The sequence below is a fragment of the Corvus moneduloides genome, chromosome 21, assembly GCF_009650955.1.
Source record: "Corvus moneduloides isolate bCorMon1 chromosome 21, bCorMon1.pri, whole genome shotgun sequence".
NCBI lineage: Eukaryota > Metazoa > Chordata > Aves > Passeriformes > Corvidae > Corvus > Corvus moneduloides.
This window is the reverse complement of record NC_045496.1, coordinates 4,130,511-4,152,281: the sequence shown is the minus strand read 5'-3', so window position 1 is coordinate 4,152,281 and position 21,771 is coordinate 4,130,511. Positions and strand designations below refer to the sequence as shown.

Sequence of the window (21,771 nt, the reverse complement as noted above, 5' to 3'; positions counted from 1 at the left end):
GCACACCTCACGGTAACATTGCAGCATTAATGTTTATTTTCCCTGTCTTTCAAGGCAGTAGATACTCAGTCTGCCATTGCCAGTTTATTTAACCTGGTTTCAGACTGCTGGGAGAATGGAATTTTAAAGCCAACGATGTTGTCTTTGTCTGCCAGTGGAGATCCTTTAGCAAAAAGGATTTCACTCCTCACCCTGACTTGTTCACAACAGGTACAGAGGAATTGGGATTTCATTTTTGTGTAAACCAGCACTTGTCCCTAAGTGCGTTTTTAACCAGAATAGCAGAGCCCACCTCACTCAGTAACATTTAACCCCTGGTGCTGACCTGAGTGGGTTTGGCTGCCCAGCGAGTGCTGAGGCTGCTCCAGGAATCCTTTTATGCCTCAGACTCCTGAAGGAGCAGCTCTGGGCACGCAGGGGTTGGTCCTGCTCCTGCAGGGCAGCAGCAGCACCTTGGGGCATTGTCCCACACATTGTGCTGATCAAACCTTGCTGTCACCCCATGGGGAAGGGGAGCAGGGGAGCAAGGAATGAACACTGTTGCCAGATCCTTGTGTTATTTTGCCATTATCAGAGGTGCCTCCTCAAACTAACACGTCTATCAAGGCTCAGTCTGTTTTGAGACACCACGTGAAATGTTCAAAGAACAAATCCCACAGAGTCAGAGTTTATCTCACTAAGTTTTCGCTTAAGTTTTGCAGGATACTTCAAACAAGTGAATAGTTGGAGGTTCTCAACTGCTTCACCATTTGATGGTGAACACTCTGGTTGTTCAAGGACCCTCATCTCCAGAGGGAGAGCAACGTTCCAGCAGAGACTGAGGGTTCCTGATGCTCTTTTTTTTTTTTCTGTTTAAAAGGACTGTGATACTTGCTCTTGCAGCTGAGAATTAACAGGCAGAGATCTTGTTTGTCCAGAGCTAAGGTGTCATTGTCCTTGATGAGGAGCTTCTGATAGCTTTTAAAATTTGCTGCTCATGCTGGCAACAGTTAATCCACCCTCCTCTGGGATGAAGAAATCCAGGCTAATCCAAGTTGGATGGATAAGTGGAACAGCCCTGGACTGTACAATGTCTTAGTGCCTTGGTGCTAGGTGCCATTCTTGGAACTTGGGATGAAGTTTGGGATCATACAGACTCAGTCTTGTGTCTCCAAATTACACCCCCTGCTCTGGACCTGGTAACCAGGGACCTCACTGCTGCCTTTCACCTCCATTCAGGTATGGCTCGGGGACTTCATCATTCAGCCACGCTTTCCTTTGGTGTTTCCTCATCCTCTTAATCCTATTGTGTATTTCTGGAGAGGAAATACTATGGTTGTCAATGCATACATAATGACAATAAATATTTCCCTGATTTTTTTTTGGAGAGAGGAGGAGGAAGAGCTATTCCTGCTCCTCAGAGCCCTCACCACAGAGCAGGTTGGGGTTAATGCCATTCCCTGAGCAGCATCCAAGCCTCACAGGGAAAGATGAGAGCAGGGAAATCCTTCCAGAGCTACAGGGGGTCCCTGCAGAGGTGGTGGTGGAGAAGGGGTGTTCAAGTGCCCTTCCACCACTGAAGGATCCTGTGTCTGGAGCTGGTGGACACAAAAGTTTGTGGAACAGTTGGACAAACTCACCTTGTTGCTACACTACGTAATTAACAGCATAACTTATAGGGTACAGCACAACCTCCAGGCAGCCCTCTCCACAAAGTGTCTCTGGGAAGCAGAGTGATGGAAGATGTCCATTCCAGACCTGGGCAAAGCTGTACAATCAGTAACATCTGATCCCTGCTGTGTTCCTACCACCTCCTCTTTACCTTGTTTTCCTCATTGCTCAACATTTGTTTTGCCAGAATAAGATGCTAATAAAATCACGCCTAGTTACCAAATTGGTTTTCAAGTGTTGCATTCCAATTATAAAAGCCTAATTCCTCCTTCCACCCACTGAACCTTTTTGGTATTAACAGGCTTTACTATGCAAAGTCATGCAGGGGCTGTTTCGTTTACAGTAATTAAATGAATGTCAATTGTTTTAGTTGTTTCTGAGGGAGAGTTCTACATGAGTATTAGCATGTTCTGCTAACCCTGACGTTCTGCACTTCAGGCCTGCTGCAAACCCTTGGGGGTTGACCACTGACCTGAGACTCCTACCCAGACATGCCAAGTGCATCTCAATGAGACTGAGCTCTTTTTCTCAGTTTCTATGGAACCAGCGGAGCGGAACTAATATAGCATCCGCATATAGATGAAAGAATGAAGAGGAAAAAGGGCTTTACAGCTAAATTAATTAAGCAGATGTACCTGTCTAATTAAAGATGCACTGTCCCTTTTGTACCCTAGCTGCAGTACAAACAGTATTTAAATACACTCTCTACCCATTTCATCTATCAAAATATTTAGTAGGAACGCTCAGATGAAGGTGATATTAGCAAGATGAGCTTCCCATGTATTATTAATAGAAGGGCTCCCAATTATGCACGAATGCTGCAGCACATCTTCATAGCAATGGCAGAAAACCCAGCTGCCCAAGCAGTCACCAAGCAGCACATTTGTAACACGTAGGGCTGTTAAAGATGTCCTTGCCCAGCTGAACAAGAGGGTTTGTGGCTGGGTCCTGTGCCTGGGAGCAGCCTCTGCATCAGCTTGGTGCTACAGACTGGATTTCTCAGCTCAAGAGGCACCAGGGACTCAGATTGCTTGGATTTGGCTTTCTTAGATTTCAAAGACACTTATTCTGAGACTTTAGAGCTGCCCTCAGGGCTGGAGAGTCCAATTCCCATTCATCAACACCCCTCCGCTCCCAAAAGTACTGAAAATTTTGACTTTAAATTCTCATAAAATAACACAATATCCCCATTGCCACCTGGACAACCAGGGTCTTTCCACCTGAAGTTACAGGAGCAAGAAGGAAATATGGCCTGTACATTTTTCATTTCTCCAGATAGATTTAGACACACACAGTCAAAGACAGCAACAAAGACCCAAATCCTTCGGCAGCAACAGGACCAGAGCAGTCACCTAAACCCAAAAGGCTTCTGGAGGTCTGTTCTCTCTGCCCGCACCTTCCCAGACACTGAGGCTTCCACAGGAGAAACCTGAAGCTCTCCCCACGCTCTGGCAGGGGGAATTCACACTCATACACAGGGGAGAAACAGAGAGAGACATAACAGAGGCATCCAACCCAGTTCTCTGACCACAGCACAAATCATTCCCCTTTTCTACAGGCATTAAGGACGTGCATTTCCACAGCCAGAGTCTGAGACAGCCAGCAGCCTTTCACCAGAGACCTTCCAGGTAAAAAAACTTACCTGAGTATTCATTGCTGCCATATCCAGCCAGAGAAGGAAAAAAAACCAAACCCTGGGCACCAACATGCCCAGGCACAGCTCAGCCAGAGCAGCCACAGGCTGGGAGCAGAAAAACCCCAGGAAAACAGAATTTAGTGACCCACCTGCAGCTCGTTATGTCATTGACTGGGTTCTGAAAGTGATGGACCTGCAGCCAGTTTTCCAGGGCTCTGGATATCCTGTCCAGCTGTTCTGAGTCTTCCTGCCCAGCAGAATGGGGACAGCCAGTGCATCTGCAGAGGGGTTTGTCAGCACTTTTTACGAAATCTGAGTTAACATGGGAGTGAAAACTGCCCCCGACCTCAAACACTGTGGTGAAAGTTCACTGCAGAGCTGGGAGCTTTGTTTTTCTCTTTGCTTTAGGGTTTGATTGCAGGGACAGAGGGATGCAGGGAGTGCCTGGGTGGTTTTGGTGGAGAATTAAGACACAAACACATCTCACAGCTTTAATACTCCAAATTGGATTCATGGGTCTTACATAGTGAAGACAAAACTACTATTCAGAAACAGAAAAAGATATTTGAATTAAACACAAGGACTTCCCCAGCCACAGTGTTTCATATCACAAAATATATCATTCATATAATCACGAAACAAAAGCCAAAAACCTTTCCCCTAAAGCCCAATTTCTTACCCTCTGTACTTCACTCAGCCTTGGTGAGCTTCAGATTTAACACAGCTTGGCTGACTTCCTCTTCCCTGGTGATAACCTGCCACTTCAGCAACCAGACTGCAAGTATTACAGGGAAAATTTTTAAATCAACTCTTCCAGAAACCATCCCTTCTAATTATAAACTTCTAATTTTTTTACATGGAAGGGGCTTAATGATACAGCTTTCTATGAACTCAAAGACAGCATAAGGGTCTTGGTCAGCATTGACATAAAAGGCATCTTGGTAAAAATCCTCCAGGGCCTTGACATTCCTGTAATAGATTTCCAGGTGCTTCTCAATATTTTCTTCCTGGTCTTTGGGGTTCTGCCTGAGCCGGGCCTGGATCTCTGGAGTGGGAGCTGGTCGGAATGTAGTGTGGTATCTGCAGAGGAGAAGAAATGCCACGGTTTCAGCTCAACTTGAGGACACAGCAGCCACTTCTGCAGATTTTCCATGCTTTTGCCTGTCACAGTCCCTTGGCCTCTTTCTGCTCTAGGTTGGGGTTTTAAAACAAAGACTGGAAATTTCAGGGCAAGTCATCTGTCATTGCTGCCCTCAAGAATCCTGGATCCTCAAAGGCCAAGGGTTTCTCTGGAGGTGACACTGGTAGTGTTTATCTGCTCCCCATGAGGAGAAATCTCTATTACATGTTCAGTGCTCCAGGTTCAGAAGCATTTCCAGATCTTTTACTTGAAATCTTTGATTCCTGTCTTTAAAAAAGCATCAAAAAAAGCCTTAACTTAAACACAGCCCCGTGTCCAGCATTGCTGGGACCTTAAACTGTGTTTAAGGCTCTCAGACATTTGATTGCTAACATCTTTATGTAGTAGCTGAAGGTAAAAAGAGGTTAATTCACCGGAGGCTTTGGTTATTTTTAATTTTCCAAATGCTGGAATTTGGCTTCCCTCAATTCACACTTGTGGGTTCCCTCAGTTACTTCAGCAGGAAAGAGGATGTCCATCCTCAGAGTCCTGTAGCAGCGCCACAGCCCAGCTCACCTGACACCAAAGGAATTCTGATGATGTCCCTGCATTGCCAAAGGCTCCCATCAATCTCTAAAAGTTCCTTTGCAATCAAGTGTTTAAATTCCCTGTTAGAACTGGCAATCCTGAGTAAATGTCTCCTCTGCCTCAACACAAAACCAGTTTATGCCTCTTCCTGTACAGCCAAATTTTCTGAAACTTTTTGGGATAGATGCAAAACCAAGGAGGGAAGCAGAGTTTGGGTCTCTGCAGAGCTGCATCCAACCATGTGGACACGGAGTTCATTCCACATGGGAATGATTTAGGGCACAGCTGAAGGCCACTCCCTGCTCTGCCCTGCAGCCAGAGGGGCAGGCTTTACATGGTGCCAAGGATTAGACACAGCACCTAAAACAATTCAATTCACGGAGAATTTGTGAGGAATAAACCCCAGAGTGTGAGAGGGAAGCGTGTGAACTGGAGCAGATACTGAACAGCCTAATCCTAATGATAAGAAATGCAAAGATGTGGGAATGATTTGCTTCAGCCTGTTCCTTTCTGCTGAGCAACCACATTGCTCATTACTAAAGCAAAGAGAGCAGTTACAGCAAATCACTGCTGCTGTCACAAGTTAATGCTGCACCTCGAGTGAGATGTCTGAATAATCATCCACCACTTTGGGACAAATCCATTCTTTATGGCCTTAATCTTTGAGGGTTCAGGATTTGTCTTTGATGCAATAGGATGTGTTCAGCCTTTAGGAAAGCAAAAGAAGGGTTTAAAATTTAAGTGTGGGGAATCATAAGACCAGACCACAAGTGAAGTTGTGAACACATGCCAACTCCAGCAGGTATTTGGGAAGATAAATTTATTTGTGACTTATTCCCTGGAAATCGGGTGGAGAAGGCAGGAAAGCTGAAGGTCACTGGTGAGACAAGGGGATGTGATACCAATGAGATGAACCAACCTTACAGTGACTCAGTGACTCAAATGAGTTTGCTCTACTGAGCAGGAAATGTGTTAATACCTCCCAGCAGACAGGACCATCACAGGAAGTAAAATGCAGCAAGTTTTCCATTTTCCCCAGCTGGGAACCCTTCAAAATTCCCATGGGAATGTCCGAAAACCATCTGCATTTAGGCTAGGTTTTAGACATCTTCCCTCAGCCTTATTTTACCAATCAATTTAGTTACCATTAAAATGTTAGAGCTGAGCTGTTTGCTGCTGTAGATTTCAGGCACCAGGATTTAAAACCCCCCTGTTCTGAGGAGCTGCTGCAGCAGGAAGGTGGGCTGGTGCTTCAGGAGCAATGAAAGTTTGAAGTTTTCTTTTAAGGAGTCCCTAAGCAGGAGTACAGTATTGCTGAGCTCCTTAGATTTCTAAGAAGTCTATTTGGTGCTTTCATCTCCCTGACAGTCAGAAAAATGTTACACACGAGCCAGGAGTGCTCACCTCTCCCCAGTGACGGGATCAATCCTCCGCTGGGACAGGCGCTCCATGATGGACTCATAGGGGAGATTAAAGAAAAACACCCTGTGGAGAACACAACAATTAAGTGCATTAACATCCTGAGAACATCACTTGTGACCTTCAGAGGGTGAGTTAATCCTTACCCAAACGAAGAGCAGTTGTGGCAGTGGAAGTCCGCCCCCCCCCCCAAACCTGCAGTGTCACAAACACGAGCACGGGATTTCTCTGTGGCTTCTCCTCAGGTTTTGTTTGGTCTCCAGGCTCAGCAAGGCAGGAGATCTCAGGCACAGGGACTGTGAGTGCTGTGTGCTCTGACAACACACTGTGGGGGACACCGGTGGGGGAATTGCAGCTGGAGCCTCTCTCAGTCTGTCCCAGCCCCCTCTCCACCCAGCACTTCCCTCTGAACTCCTCTGGATCCACTTCCCAACCCAACCAGCGAACAGAATCACAATGACATGCCCCAAAAGGTAAATAAAAAACTCTGCTGTTCCTGTCAGGGACAGAGAAAGAGCTTTTCTGCCAGAATTATGCATTCCTCCAGTGCCCATGAGAGGGATTTTCCTCTTGCTGTTTCAGTCCACTTCCACTCCTTTTGCCCTTGTCTCCCCCCAGGGTGAGTCCTCTGCTCTCCCACTCCTGCCCTGCGTCCTTCAAAGCAGGATGAGTGGTAAGACAGAACACAAACCCCATGATGCTGCTGGCAATTCCCTGTGCCTTCCACCAGCACTGCCAGGGCATGGGGAGCAGCTCAGCACGGCTGGACCTTGCTGGTGACACTGCTGAAAGGAAATATTAATGCTGAATGCTTCATTTGAAGATCAGAATCTGCAATTCCCATTGAGCCTGAGCGAGTGAGAGCTGCTCAGCATCTGAGAGAGGCAGCCCCACGGTGTCACTGGGGTGGGTTCCACACCAGGAACAGCTTTTCACCGGGGGATGGAGCAGGACTTGCCAACCCACCTCACACAGGTGACACAGATGCCCTGACATGGATGAAGGATGCAGAGCCAGAAAACAACATGCCCCACATGCACCCAGACACATCCCACTGCTGCACACAAACTGTTGTGCCCATCTCACATTGATTCCCTGTCCTTTTGGTTCATTATAATCGTCCTGTTCATTTTATATTCGTGTTCAAAAGCTTTTCAGCAGAAGAATCTTGACAAACTGCTGATCTTGAGCAGACACAAGTCCCCTGTTCCCCAGCTATTTGAGGCAGAGCAGATCTGCACAAAGACCACATTTAACAATTAGCTCAGAACAAAATAAAAAATAAGGCTTCCCTTTGAACCTATGAAAATAATTTTTCCCAACGAAGCACAACCTGAAGGCTGTAAATACATCTTTCTGTACAACACACCTTCTCCTGCTGCTGCCTTCAAGGCCAGGCTTCCTGTTTTCATTTTTGTCTGCTTCTCACAGGAGATACTGCGTGGTTTAGACATTCACCAAAGGAACATTTTACACTGACTGGGTGGGATCAGACCAGATGAAAGGCTGAGCTTTACCTTGGCATGCACATAGCAGATTACTAGAATCCTTTGTAGGATTTAAAGTTATGAAAATCATCTCTCTTTTCAAATGTTTACAGATAATGACTTCTATTCACACTGTGGTAACAAAATAACAGCCAGGAATAAAACATTCAAGATCTTGGAGATTCCAAAGACAGGAAAAGAACAACAGTTTCAACGCTCTTTTATCCCTTACACTCTTAACATTTTGTTTTTCTTTGTTTCTGTTGCCCAACAATGGCACAAAAACGTGATTGTCAGAACAGGTAACATCTGATGATATGTCTCAAGATGAATATTCTAGTAGAGAGGAACAACATTTATACAGTCATGATAATTGATACGGCTTCCTATTATATCCTGAGATAAACAAACCCACTGAAGGATAACCTGGCATATCAAGAAAGCTTGTCGTAATTCATAGTTAGGAACACAAAAAGTATTATGGTATTTGAAACAGAAGAGCCTAAAAAACTCCACTTAAAAAGCTGCCAACAAAATGAACTCTGAAAGCCTTGTCTGAGACTCTCTTCTTTTTGAAACAAGATGCTGCTTATTATCCAGTCTGGTGTCACCATTACAGAGGAGTGTAGGGGGAAGAAGTGGGAGGGTGCAGACATCCCTGCTAATATGGATTTTTTTCCCCCACACGCATTGTGTAACAGCACACACAGAATTCACTGCAGAGCAGCGCAAACTCCCAATCCAAGGGTCCTTCCAGTGGAAGGTGGGATGCCTTACCCTGCCACTCCACACATCTCCCATAGATAAGAGAAAACACTCCCCAGGGCTGTCAGTTTAAAATTGTTCAAAAGCAGGAAAAAAAAAGATGAAGGGGAAAACCACTGACAGAACTACAGTCTAGACTTAAAATACTTCCAATTAGAAAGCTTTATTACCATTTTGAAGGAGACACATACCCCACACAGTCTATTATGCCACCCCAGGAGGTTTACTCACATGAGTAAAGCCTATTTACATGGATGCAGGCTGGGGAGTGTTAGCCTTGGCTATCTGATACATCTCCTGTAGCTCCTCAAGGTATTTCTGAGTAACATTTGGCCTCTGTCCCTCTCTCAGGCTGCTGTGACTCTGATCACATAACAAACTTGACCCTCCAACTGCCCAGGTAACACATTTATTGGATTTCTCTCAGAAATCCTCACAACACAGAGGGCTGCACCCATGACCTTGATCCAGCAGTAACTGGAACAACTCCCTGCAAGCACTGGATTCCTCTCCAAGCAGAGCTTGGCCCCTTCCACACAGCGAGCATGGTTTCCTCACATAAATGCATCCTCTGTAAAGCTCACTTTAGGAATCAGCCAGGCTTTGTATGTTGTAATGTGTCACAAGTCCTATCAAGGGGAAATATGAAACAGATGTCATCAGAATTGGTAGACAGGGAGGCGAGGAAACACAGCCTCATATCAAAGTACACGACATTACCCTGCTGGATTAGCATCCAGCACAGCTCCTCTTCCAGAGCTCCCAGTTCAGCTGCAGGAGGGGAGTGGTGTCAGTCAGCAGCAAGGTGAGGGGAGGGCTGGGCAGAGGGGCACCAGCAATCCTCACTCCTGTGCCACAGGGTCAGAATCCACCTACGGGCAACCAAAAATCACTGGCATTGGCTGGAGACTGTGGGGAAAACTTGGTGCAGCCTCTGAGCTCTCTGAGGACAAACTCTGACTCCCATCGAGTGAAACCAAGGGATTCCTAAGCACAGCTCTGTCCTCTCTCCTTTGTTCCATCTCCCAAGAGAGAGATGTGGGAAAAGGTCCAGTCCTGTCAGCTTTTACAGATAATAAAACTGTGAACACAAACGTTAAAAGGCACAAAAAAATCTGTGTGTCAGAATCCTGCCTCTCCCTCACTGTACTTGACATCACTTATCTAATCTAGTGCAGCTTCCAGATACATTAGAGAGATTAAATTCCAACAAATTAATAATGATGATGACACCTTCACTGTGTACCCAGTCAAATGAGAACTTGCTGCCTTTGGATGGTGATGAAATGTGTTCCAGCCCTAACAGCTGGAATATAACGCCATTTTCCTACCAGCCATCTGGCATTCCAAAAGAGTATTCCAGCCACTTCTGCCTTCTGGCTATTCAGCCAGTGTCATCGAAGAGCCTGGAGGTCACCAGGGCATCCTGATGCTCCCCTTGGCAAATGGAGAGAGGAGAGGGAAGAGCAGGGGTGGCAGAGGTGTTACTTCACTCCAGATCTGAGACAGCATTTTTTTTGGAAAAATGTGTCCCAACCACGCCATAAGTGAAGGAAGGATATGTGACCTACACAACAGCATTCGGCTAATCCTGGGCTGCATTTGTTCCAGATGGCAACCAACCCACTTAATCCAAGTTATTAACAACTGGCAGTGCTCAGTGCTGTCCTCACAAGAATTTATTTGGTGGTGGTTTTCCTGTTTTCTGGCTATAACGACACTGAATTCAAACACCTGTGAGGGAAAAATTAGGAGTGTTGCTGTAAGAGAAGCAGGTGCTGTGTGCCTGAATCCTGGAATCCCTGTGCTAGGGAATAAGGAATGCTAAGGACAGTCCCTTTCCAGGGTGGCTGCACTGCCCTGCCAGCTGCCTTCACATCTCTAGAGAACTGAAGCTCTGCCTGTGAGCCAGGTCCTGTCATTTAAGCACAGCTGCTTTATGAGGCTGACCTAGATGGATCCAGATGTTGGCTGTTCTAGACCTGAGCTATTTACTGGGGTCAGATTCTCATCCTTGGCATTTCCCATTACTTGGAGTTGCTCTGGATTGACACTGGTGGAGTGGAGCCCGAAGCCAAGCCCTTTTTATAGAACTATTGTCTGTGAAATTAGATCTATACCAGTAAATCAAATTCATCCCTTGTTTTCATTTAAGGATGTGAAGACAACACAACAGGATATCTGAGACAGGATCCTGATCTCTACCTGGCTTTTAAAAACAGGCACTACTGACTTGCTTGTGGCTATACCAGGGCCTGATCAAGCTTTGCAACAAAGTTAGGATGCTTGAATTAAAACAAAAATACACCACCAGCCAACACTGGGCCACTTTTAATGCAGCTTTTAAACTTTTGAGTTGAAACTGCAACTTTAAAAATAGTAAGCTATTAATCTTTCCCTTATTTTCTTGACTCCTATATATCTTCTCTGTCGCAGGCAGGTACCAGCTGCCATATTCCCATTCTTCACGCTCTGCACTCTGCAAAAAAAAAAGAGGCCCCTGCTGGCCAATTCTTGTTTAAAATTGTGCATAATTGATAGTGGCAAATCTACCCCAGCTGTGTCTAAAACCTCTCCAGGGGCAAGAAAAACACTCTCTGTGACTGTCATTAACTACTAAATTAGCAAGTGCTCCTGGCAGTTTACAACGTACCACATCAGTCTGCTTTAAAATAAAAAAGAATGTGAAGATCAGATGCCTGTGTGATCTCAAAGTTACAGCAAACTTTGCTGGCAGAACTTTGACAGACCCTCAGCTCAATCAGAGCAAAGAGATCAGGAAGGAGAGAGTGGAAGAAAGAGAGAGGAAGAGACACAAAGTTACCTCCTCTTCCAGGCAGACAAATAGAAAATGTCAAATTCAAGGCTAGAAATAATTGTGCCTTTCATAAGGCACAGAACATCTTACTCCATATGGAGACATCAACAGTGTTCCTGATGCTGTGGCACAGTTCCCCATGGAAAACAACTCTCCTGGAGGACTCTGTTCTGCCAATGCACTGGCTGTGAGTTCTGTAATTGAAATATAAAGCTGAGGAAGAGATGAGGCCGTTGAAGTGGAAGGATGCTGTAGGTCCTAAAAGGCCACCACAGGTACAATCCTTGTGTGATCCCTGGCACAAACACAAGCTCATCCCTCTAGTTCACAGAGCAGCCAAAGCAGGCGGGGAAGGGAATCACAGAGTTCTCACAAATGCATGGAAAAGCCTTGGGGGGCATCATGGACTGAACTGGCAGAGGGACAAAACCATCCCTAGAAACTGTCTTGAATTCAGGCAAACTCTAAGACTCTCATTGTTAAAACTGACCACATTCTTTGGTTTTAAAAGTTTCCAAAAGTGCACAAAACTGTACAAACTTCTGGATTCTACAAGCCAGACAGGAGTGGGATGGCAGCTTTGGCCATGGTACAAAAAACATCTGCATTGCAAAAAGGTGTTTTCCTTGGGTAGCACCACTGAGTGATCACAACAACATGACAAATCAAGTTAGTGGTCCAACTTGATAGGTACAAGGAGGTTCAGATTTGAGTCCCAGTGCCTAATTCCAGCTAAAACCCTGATCATTTTGTCTCTGTTGACTTTCCAGCCAGAGATACTGACTTGGATCAATCAGTTCCCCTAAATAATGTCCCCTTCCTCAGGGTATAAAGACACCTTGAACCTGAAACCTTGGCTAAGCCTCCTCTCAAGCACCATGGCCCAGACACAGGATCCCAAGCACGTTATATCTCCACAGTTACATTCTGCAACCCCGAATCCCCTCTTAAAAATTAAACCTGGTTACACAGATCCCATCTACCTTCTCCCAGCCTTGTTCAGGGGTCACTGCAGCTCTCACCAGGTGCTTTGCCCATGGGTAACCACACTACAAAGGCCCTGCTGAGGCTGCACCACTGATTGGACATGAATCACAGTTTATTCCCTACCCTAAATACTCCTCTTGCATGTCTCTGCAATGGATAAAATGATCCTTATCTCTTATTTATGGAAGGAGCTGTTGGGAGGTTTTATTCACTGATTTCTCTCAAACTCTGGGATATCTTCTGATGAACGATGCTTGATTCTATTTTGGGAAGCAATTTCACCCTCTAGGCTTCAACCATAAGGGAAAATACATTGCATAAACACTAAAACACAGGTTAATCAGCACAAGTGTTTTGCTCATCGAGCTCTTACAGTGATTCATGCAATGACAAGCTATTTCCAGACACTGGATCTTTTCAAATGGATGCATTTCTGTCGAATAACTACAAAAGGCAGCTAAGTGGGGCACTATTCCCAGGACACGGCTGCTGGCCAGGGCTGTGAGATGAACAACATCCTTCATGGCTGCAGATGTTCCTTCCCTTCACCAGCAGTGCAGAGTAATGACTCTGGTAGATGTTTTCCACCCGCAGCTGGATGAGCTGGGCTGCACCAGTGCAGACAGCCGAGGTGACAGGGTCCCTCTCGTGTCCCGCCCCACCAGCCCGGTGGCTCAGCAGCGTCCCAGCAGGTGCCACACCAGCTCACACAGGGGGAACAGGCACTGGTGCCTGTCTGGCAGAACAATGGGCTGGGTCTGGAGCTGGGATAAAGCAAAGCAGCTCCATGGATTTACAGCAGCAAGGAACTCCAGGCCTTTGGGCAGCCAGAGCCCTTCCAGCGGTCTGCAGGACTCGGGGCTGTGCAAACCTTACAGAGCACAGTGAAAGGCACACAGAGACACAGCAAATGCCTTTGTAGGAGTGGCTTCGATGCATTTTTAAAGCTTCTTTTGAGGAGGCAACATTAACTCTTTCCATGTGTAATAAGTAGCTTGGATGCATTAATACCTCCATTCAAAACTGCTTTACATTTCTCCCCTCATTTCTATTCTTTGCCTCCTCCTTATTCTCAGCTGTTATTCCAGCATCTTTGCATTCCCCCTGGAGTTCATTCCAGCGGTGCTTTATGAATCACAGAATAAGATGGCAGCCAGCAGTGCTTTAGAGAAGTGTGGCTGGCACGATTTCTGCCCTGCACAAGGTTAATCAAACCCCTTCTCAGATAATCCACAGCCTCCGCAGCCCCAGAGGCCTGAGGTCAGGAACCTGAGCCCTCTCCCCCAAATGCAGGCGTGTTTCCTCAGATCCCTGCAACCCTGCCCTGCAATAATTAGATTCTGCAAAGCAAATCTGGAGCAGAGCAACAACTCCAGGGTTAAGCACCAGCAAACTCATCTCAGGACTGATGCCTTTGCTACCTGTCTGCAGCTTTGCTCCAGCACCTCCTGCTCCTAACAAGGAAGCCCATACTTTTTGTCCTTATTAAATAAACGGAATCAAATTTAGAGTAAATGATGTTTAACCCCCACCCCCAAGATTTAAACACTAACTTTTGTCGTTAGTAAGATATTTGGTACGTAAAAATAAATAAAAGAACTGACACCAAAAAAGTGTATGATTTGGGGGCAAGGGGAGGGAATAAAAGAATGGATTATAATGTGTCATTTTATATATGTGTCAAAGGAAACCAATTTCATAATAGGGAATAAAAATTCCCTCTTTAAATACTGTCAAATAAATCCTCAAATGTAATAGGGTTCACTTCTGGGGAAAGGAAAACTAAATCTGATTAAATATTAATGTGGCGTAGTATTAATTAAGAGAGAAAAAAGTCCATCAAGAGAACCCCAATATGTTTACTGTGTCCCCAGGAAGCTGGAAAATTTCACAATCAAGTGTGTAAATGTTCTAAAAAAGGGTCCTGAATATTTTATGAATATTTGTCATAAAACAGAAATAATAACCACTGTGCAGAGCTATTAGAATTAATATTTATGCTGCCAGCCATGAAATATTCATGGGGACAGAGAAAGGGGGGCCCGTAAGACAAGAATTAATTTACATTGGGCTTGGTTTACCCGCTGGCTTGATGTTTAAAGACGGCTTGACAAGGCTCCATATGAATCCGTCAGTCACTTGCAGCGGTAGGTGGGGTGAAGGCAGGGAGAGAGGCGGGGGGGAGCGGGTCCAGGCTGCTGACAGCTCACAGATTGAGTTTCTGACAGCCCTTAAAAAATCTAAACGGCCCCCCACCTTTTTTTCCTTCTTCCATTGCCCAAGGCGCTCTGTACTGCCACCGTTCATCCGATCTCCCCTTCCATCTGCTGAAATTAAGGAATTAATGAGCGCTATACACTTTACAGCAGGCCCCAGGAATGTTTACTGGTGATTAAATTATAATGCAGCCGAGCTGTATAATTCATGAACCAATTAAAGGAAGTGTTAGTTGATTTGATGGGATGAGGACGTACAAAAAGCATTTAACTAATAGGGAACCGTGGGCTGCCGGGCGCTTTGGCTTTCTCGGATTACGCGGCTAATTGCTCTGCTTTATAGGGCTGTCACAGATAGCCATACATATTTCATTGTTCTCAAATACTTCAATTGTTTGCTTTCGTGTTGCTGCTGTAATATGTAGAAGCCCAGCCAAACTTCAGTGTAGTTAAAGCACTACTCTGCAAAAGCAGGTTGCTCTGGGAGGAGGGAGGGACGAGAAGGGCACGAGGAGAAGGCTGGCTGAAAAGGAGTAACTTAAAGCCTCAGAGTTAAATGTCACTCAGCAATTACATGATTAAAAGGTGCAACATATGATAGTCTTTTGTTTTACAACTTTTTGGACACTAATATTCTATGCTGACTTCACCACGGAGAAAATATTGGTGCGCTGAGCTGCTTTTTGTTTTTCTAATACTGAGGAGCGAACGAAGAAGGTGGAGAGGGGAGTATATTAAAAAAAAATCCAGCAAGGAAGAGCTAGATTGCTTTGGTTATCAAGAATAACACATCGTGGTTAAACTTATGTGGTTTGATATTCTAAAACACACGAGAGATGAAGGAGGTTGACTTCCCATCCAGGAGAATGCTCGGTGTCTAATTCAGAGAGCTGCTGAGTCGTGCGAGTCATCCCAACAACTCCACTTTGCACAAGGAAGGGGGGAATTTGCCATTCCTGCTGTTTCACAAAGCACTCCCCCACAGCTGACAGGCCACAGGGTTTGATGAAACAGATTCTCTGGATTTGAAGGGGACCATCAGTCAAGTTACTCCTCAGTCAAAACAGGCATGTTCTTCCAGCAGTGAAATCCCCAGCCCATATCCAGAGGTACTGCTGAAGAAATTAGGGACCATCAGATAAACATCACACACAGGCACTGTTTTGTGGTTAGACCCTGGAATCTACTGAGTAAACAACAAGCTGGGTGAATATTGGATTTCTGCATCTCAGTGATGAAGACTGCAGAACTCCATGTGTCCCTGACAAAGTGTTTTGTCACCCACCTGAGGGACACTGTGGTAAATCCTGACCTAATTGGAGCTTTCCATTCCAAAGTGTTGTACAAACACCAGCTCAGCAACTTCCAAGATAGGTTATTATGTAAAGTTTATAATCTGGTTCATCCCTTTCCTCGCACCTGTTCTCTCTGGGATTTGGGTTTGGAAAGCAATCCCTGTGGAGTGCCCTGCACCAGGAAAGCAGGATGTCTTTGCAAGCCAGTGCAGGTGTTCAGCAGGGAGGCAAGAGTCCTACATTCAGTGAACACTTACTTTTCTTTTATAAAAAGCACAGCAAACCTAAGTGGCCTCAGAAAGAAGGAGCTGCACATCCCATTTCCCAGGGCAGCACTCAGATTAGCAGGCTCGGGCCAGTCTGGGTGGAAAAAAAAACTGGCGTATTAAAGAAAAAAGATTTCTCACATAGTTTGACACTGATGTTAAAAAGATACCACATAAATTTAAAAAAAAATATTTTAAATAATCCCCTTTATTCAGAACTACCATATATTGATAGTGTGTCCCCATTTTCTGGGTTAAGTGATGCAAAACTTTGGCTTAAGACATTAGTTTAACAGGTAGGCTCCAAAAAAAGGGATAATGACACCAGTGACACAGCAGGAAAACTTGTCACCAGCCCACTGGGAGGCTGAGGAAAATGGAAATTGGATTGCCTGCTCTAGAAAATAGAAAGGTTAAATTGTCTGGGAGATAAAGTTGATCCTAAACTCACCTAAGTGGGCAGTGCGTTGCCTGTGAGATCTGACTTTCCAGATAATCATGGGGACAGTTCTACACACAACATGTGACCTTGGGGGGCTTTGAACTACCCATTGTAGGATTAAATACATCTGCAATTTGGTAAAATCCATTCGATTACATTTCTGACATTCAGCACCTGGGACAGCAGCAAAGAGTGCTCGTTAATGACAAAAAAAGTGTTTGTGCAGACAAAGTGAGCTCAGACTCTGTCCCAGGAACAGCGAGCAGCAGAATGTGGGCATTACCTGGGAGAAAAGCAGGGGTGAGAGCAGCTCAGGAATCACTCTGTGCCAGGGATTGCTAACAGGAAACGTCAGAACTTGGCAATGTCAAGGAATCAGAGGCACTGCAGAAAGTATTTTCTTTGTGTCTTTTGAAGTGCCCTGGATACAATCAATCATACTGAAAAAAACCTCCTATATTTCGGTTCAATGTGGAAAGGGCTATTTGCATTTCAATATGTTCAACTTATCCTGCCAATAAAAACATGGAATCATGAAGAAGAGATCAGGCCACTGGAGTGAAAAACAAGAGATGACATCCTGCAGACCTTTCAGATAAAACAACTTCTTGTTTGTAACATTTCTGTTGATGTCCCAATATTTCTGAATGATTGGGTTTTCAAATGAGATCAGTCAGCATGCAAATAAGGAAACAGGATCAAGACATCTCCCATATCTGATTGGATAGAGAAATTATCAAAAGACCCTTTTTTCATATCAAATTTCCATCACAAAAGGTCAAACTTTCAACTCCCATTACTTTTGCTAACTGCATTTCACTGTGCCTGCCAGCTCATTGCCGCTGCTGTTTTCAGAGGAAAAACAGAGAAATAACAAACGATTCCATCTTCTCCCACATCTGTCAGACAGGATGGACAAACACTTTTTAATCTTATTCAATTTTTCTCTACAGCCCTCAAAATCCTTGCAGCCAAAACATCCCTTCTAACCTGATTAGCTATTCCTGGGTTGTTTTTATTTTTCTTACAGGTTCTCTTCTTATTTTCTAGCCCACAGACTGACAGAGCACCAGCTGTGTTGCCAGAATGTTTTGTCCTACAATTTGGCCATTTAAAACACTTTTTGATGTGTGCTTTCCTAAAATATATGTCCCTGTGTTGTCTGGCTGGACTGATGCCTAAATACACAAGTAATGGATGGTCCAGAAATGGCCCAAGACTCAAAACACTCAGCTCACACAAACTCAGAGGAGTAGCTCAGCATCCTGAGGTGCCATCCACTGCTTTTCAGGTTTAAAGCTGAATTTTGAACAGCGGGGATAGCAAGTGCGGCAAGCACAAGAAAAATGAATTCATTAGTAAATTGGCAGGACTCAATGTATTTGTTGCTCCTGGTCCCATAAAAATTCTCCCTCAACATTATTATCATTGCAACATATATAACCCATCAGATCAGTACCTAGAGATTTCTGTTAGTCTGATTTTCTCTGTTGTTCTTATTACTCAACAACTAAATGCTTCACAAAGCCATTTCCTACAGAAATATTTATGTTCCCAAATGTTTATTGGCCCCTCTATCATGATCAAGCTTTTATGAGCACTCTATACAGAACTGTGAATTAAATACATAATTCCTGCTCTATCAGATCTTGGCTCGGTGCTGTGTTTGTCTATTTCACACAGCCAGGCACTGTGGTGAACCACAGAACACCTTACAGAAAATCTAATTTATATGGTAAAGATATTTCTATCCACACCCACTGTATGGGCTGGTGATTACAGGAAGCTAATGAGGAAGAGGAGGATTGAGGGTTTAAATTCCATTAAAGGCTTTTATTCTTTGTGCTGGTTTTCCTGAACAACCTCTTCCAGTGATTTCTACACAACCACAGGCTCTGAACCATCACAGGCTGGAAGGAGATGGAGGAAATGTCACATAAATTCTTCTCCCTGGCTTGCTCCAGATCACACAGGTGCCCTCAACAGCTCAGCTGCATGGAATCATCGACCCTCAATCCCTTGGAATCTGCTCCTGCTGGCAGCTCCGAGCCGTGACCACTGAAGAGCTCAGATCAGGAGCTGTTCCCCCAGATAATTTTCTTCATCTCTAATTGTTGCAGTTTTCCTTTTCTTTCTCTTCTCCTGTTGACCAGAAGTGGTGATTTTTCAGTCTCGATGTAGCTACTAAACTAAAATTTTGGCCTCTCTACCAACATCAGATCAATGTTCTCAGCTTTTTTTTAACCTAACAAATGCCAGATGCAGAATACAAGGACACTTGTAGGTTCTTGGGAATGGCTGGAGCTGTGCCAGGGAAGGTTTAGGTTGGAATTAGGAGAAGGTTCTGCCCCCCGAGGGTGGTGTGGCACTGAACAGGCTCCTCAGGGAATGGGCACGGCCTCAGAGCTCCAGGAATGTTTGGACAGCAGGGAACATGGTGGGATTGTTGGGCTGTCTGTGCAGGTCCAGGAGCTGGACTCAGTGATCCTTGTGGGTCCCTTCCAGCTCAGGATATTCTGTGATTCTACAAAAATAACAGTGAATATATTTTATCTAGAATTCTCTGCTCTTCACAAGTCTATTACTGTTGACACACTAATCACCAGGCCACTTAAATGGATAAAAAGTCATTATCTGAAAGGTTAAAATCTGTAGTGTTCTCTTTTTTTCTGAGAAAAGTCTGGTCAAAGGAATTTTGAAGATGAGCTGAGGATTTCAGTCATTAGGTAAGGCCTGGAGCTCACGGGATTTAATAATGGGCTCTTCAGAGTAGATGAAGAAAATATAAAAGATGTGCTGACTGGAAACTATATTTGACATTCAGATACATTCAAGCTGAGGTGTGGGATTCTAATGATGAGTAACTGCATAGTAAGTTATTCACTCTTGGATTGATTGCACAGGCAACTTTTAAACAGAGTGATTTTTCCTCCAAAAGATACTCTAGCTCAAACAAGACTGTCTGAGTCTGTTGTGAATTACAATGCATTTGGAATTAATCAGACATTTAACAAAAAAGAAGAAGATGGATTTTTCTTAGAACTGTTTAAAATAAAGACTCCTGTTCCTGAAAGGCCTAACCACTTTGTGTAACTGTTTGTACCCAGAAATAAACTGAAGGAAAGGGCACTCACCTCCACTTGCAGCTTGCACATACCAGGAAAATATGAAAAGCTGAATATTTGTATTATTTTCTCCTTAATACAACACAGAATCCTGCGTAACACCATAATGAAAAACACTTCTCACAAAATCAAATCCTCTGGTTCTTCTGAGGGCAAAACTTCCAGGTTACCCAACAATTAAGGATTTTCCAAATGCACAGTTCAGACAACCACACAAACTCACCAGCACAGACTTGGTGCACCTTGTAAGAATGAGGCACTTTCACAAACACCAGCCCTTTGCAGAATGTTTTCTGAGGGCAGGGAGGAAACCAGAACAGGTTTTTGTGTCGGCTTCCAGGAAAGAGCTTACACAGCCATTACCATAAACCACCCCAGAATATCCACAGTGATAGAGCACCTGCCATTAAAAAAAATACTGCAGCTCCTTTCAGAAGCATTGCCACTTGCCATTTCTTTGAGGTAATCAGATAGCTGTTAATTAATAAACCTGTCAGGTGAATCGTCCTGCTCCGGTCATCATTATCCATTCTGTAACAGAATCCTGCTCTCATCACTGCTATCCACCCCATAGCTTCCAGCTCAATTAACTTAATGCTATGCAAATGAGAGGCTCTCCTCATCATTAGCTTATAGCCCACAAATGTTAATAACATAATTGGACCTTCAACAGGGTAATTAGACACGATTTCTTCCATTAGTCTTACAAGGCTAATTATTGTTGATAGGAGAGAGGGGATGAGTCCCAGTGCTGCATGCAAAGAGGGGCATCTGGTTAAAGCAAATATAGACAAAACATCAACAAGGTAAAACAGTTGAGACCCAGAGCAGGGTCAGGTAGGGGTGGGGGGAAGGAAGACACCATCAGGAGAAACTTAGGAACCACTGGAGAAATTCTCTACAAGACAATTAAACCCAAATATCCAGCCTGAAGCTGGAGCTCTCCTGCCCTTAGCAGTGAAACGACGTGATGCTTAATAAATCCAAGGAAACTCCTCCAAGCTTTTGCAGACAGGGCAGTTGGGAAGTTGTGCGGATCAAAATTCCCAGGTTTGAGATGCAAATGTGCAGCCACAGACAAGACCTTAAGAACTGAATTCATTTCTGCATTTCCCAGGTCATTATGTCCAACCTTCTCTCCTGCCACCACTGGGTTGGCTGTGTTTGATCACAAGATTTTTCTGAGTAATAGCTGCTTGCTGTAAGAACGACAGGAAATGGTCTCAAGTTGAGCCAAAAGCAGCTTAAATAGATTGTAGGAAAAAACATTCTTCATGGAAAAGGTGGTCAGGCACTGGAACAGGCTGCCCAGGGAAGTGGTGGAGTCACCAGCCCTGGAAGTGCTCAAAAACGTGTGCATGTGGCTCTTGAGGACGTGGTTTAGTGATGAATACCGTGGTGGTGCTGGGTTGAATGTTGGACTCGATGATCTTAAAGGTCTTCTCCAACCTTCAGGATTCTGTGATCCTAATTACTTAATTGGAATACACTGAATTATTTAATAATCACAAAGCAAAATGCACATCAGCAATTTATTTACAGAAAGTTAATAAAACCCTGGATTCAGTATAATGGACTGGCAGTAATATTTCTAATAAAAAAATATGGCAGCAACTTTCCAAACTGAAATTATATTTTGGCTGGTGGAATGAAAGCTAAGGATTTGTTCCTGTGCCAGTTAACCCTGTGCATCCATGGAGGTTAGAAATGTACAGCTGGAGAGAGAGTTCTGTGAGAAAACTGCACTTTTAAAAGGAGAAAGCAAACTGTACAAAAATATGGCAAGTTCCCCATACCCACCACCACTTAGCTTTGACAGTTCAGTGTCTTGCTGCAAAGTGTTTAAAAAAAAAAAAAGTTAAACTGAAGAGTGCACAGGACTCCAAGGCTTGAAAAAACACATTATTTCTGTATTTTGTATCTGTTTGACTTCGGGGCACATTCAGGGCCAATATGA

The 21,771-nt window shown here is 44.4% G+C and overlaps 1 protein-coding gene across 4 annotated transcripts in view; it reads right to left on the bottom strand.

Moving 5' to 3' along the window:
- Positions 1-3,772: 3,772 nt before the first annotated feature.
- The window catches only part of AK8 (adenylate kinase 8), a 66,341-nt gene continuing 48,342 nt past the window's right edge, over positions 3,773-21,771 (bottom strand). For all 4 annotated transcript variants that reach the window (XM_032131096.1, XM_032131100.1, XM_032131101.1 and 1 more), the window contains 2 exons: positions 6,399-6,479; positions 3,773-4,366 (listed from right to left, as the gene is read on the bottom strand). In XM_032131096.1, the coding sequence (XP_031986987.1) occupies positions 4,120-4,366; positions 6,399-6,479 (328 nt within the window). In that variant the 3' untranslated portion in view covers positions 3,773-4,119. The remainder of the gene's footprint in view (positions 4,367-6,398; positions 6,480-21,771) is intronic.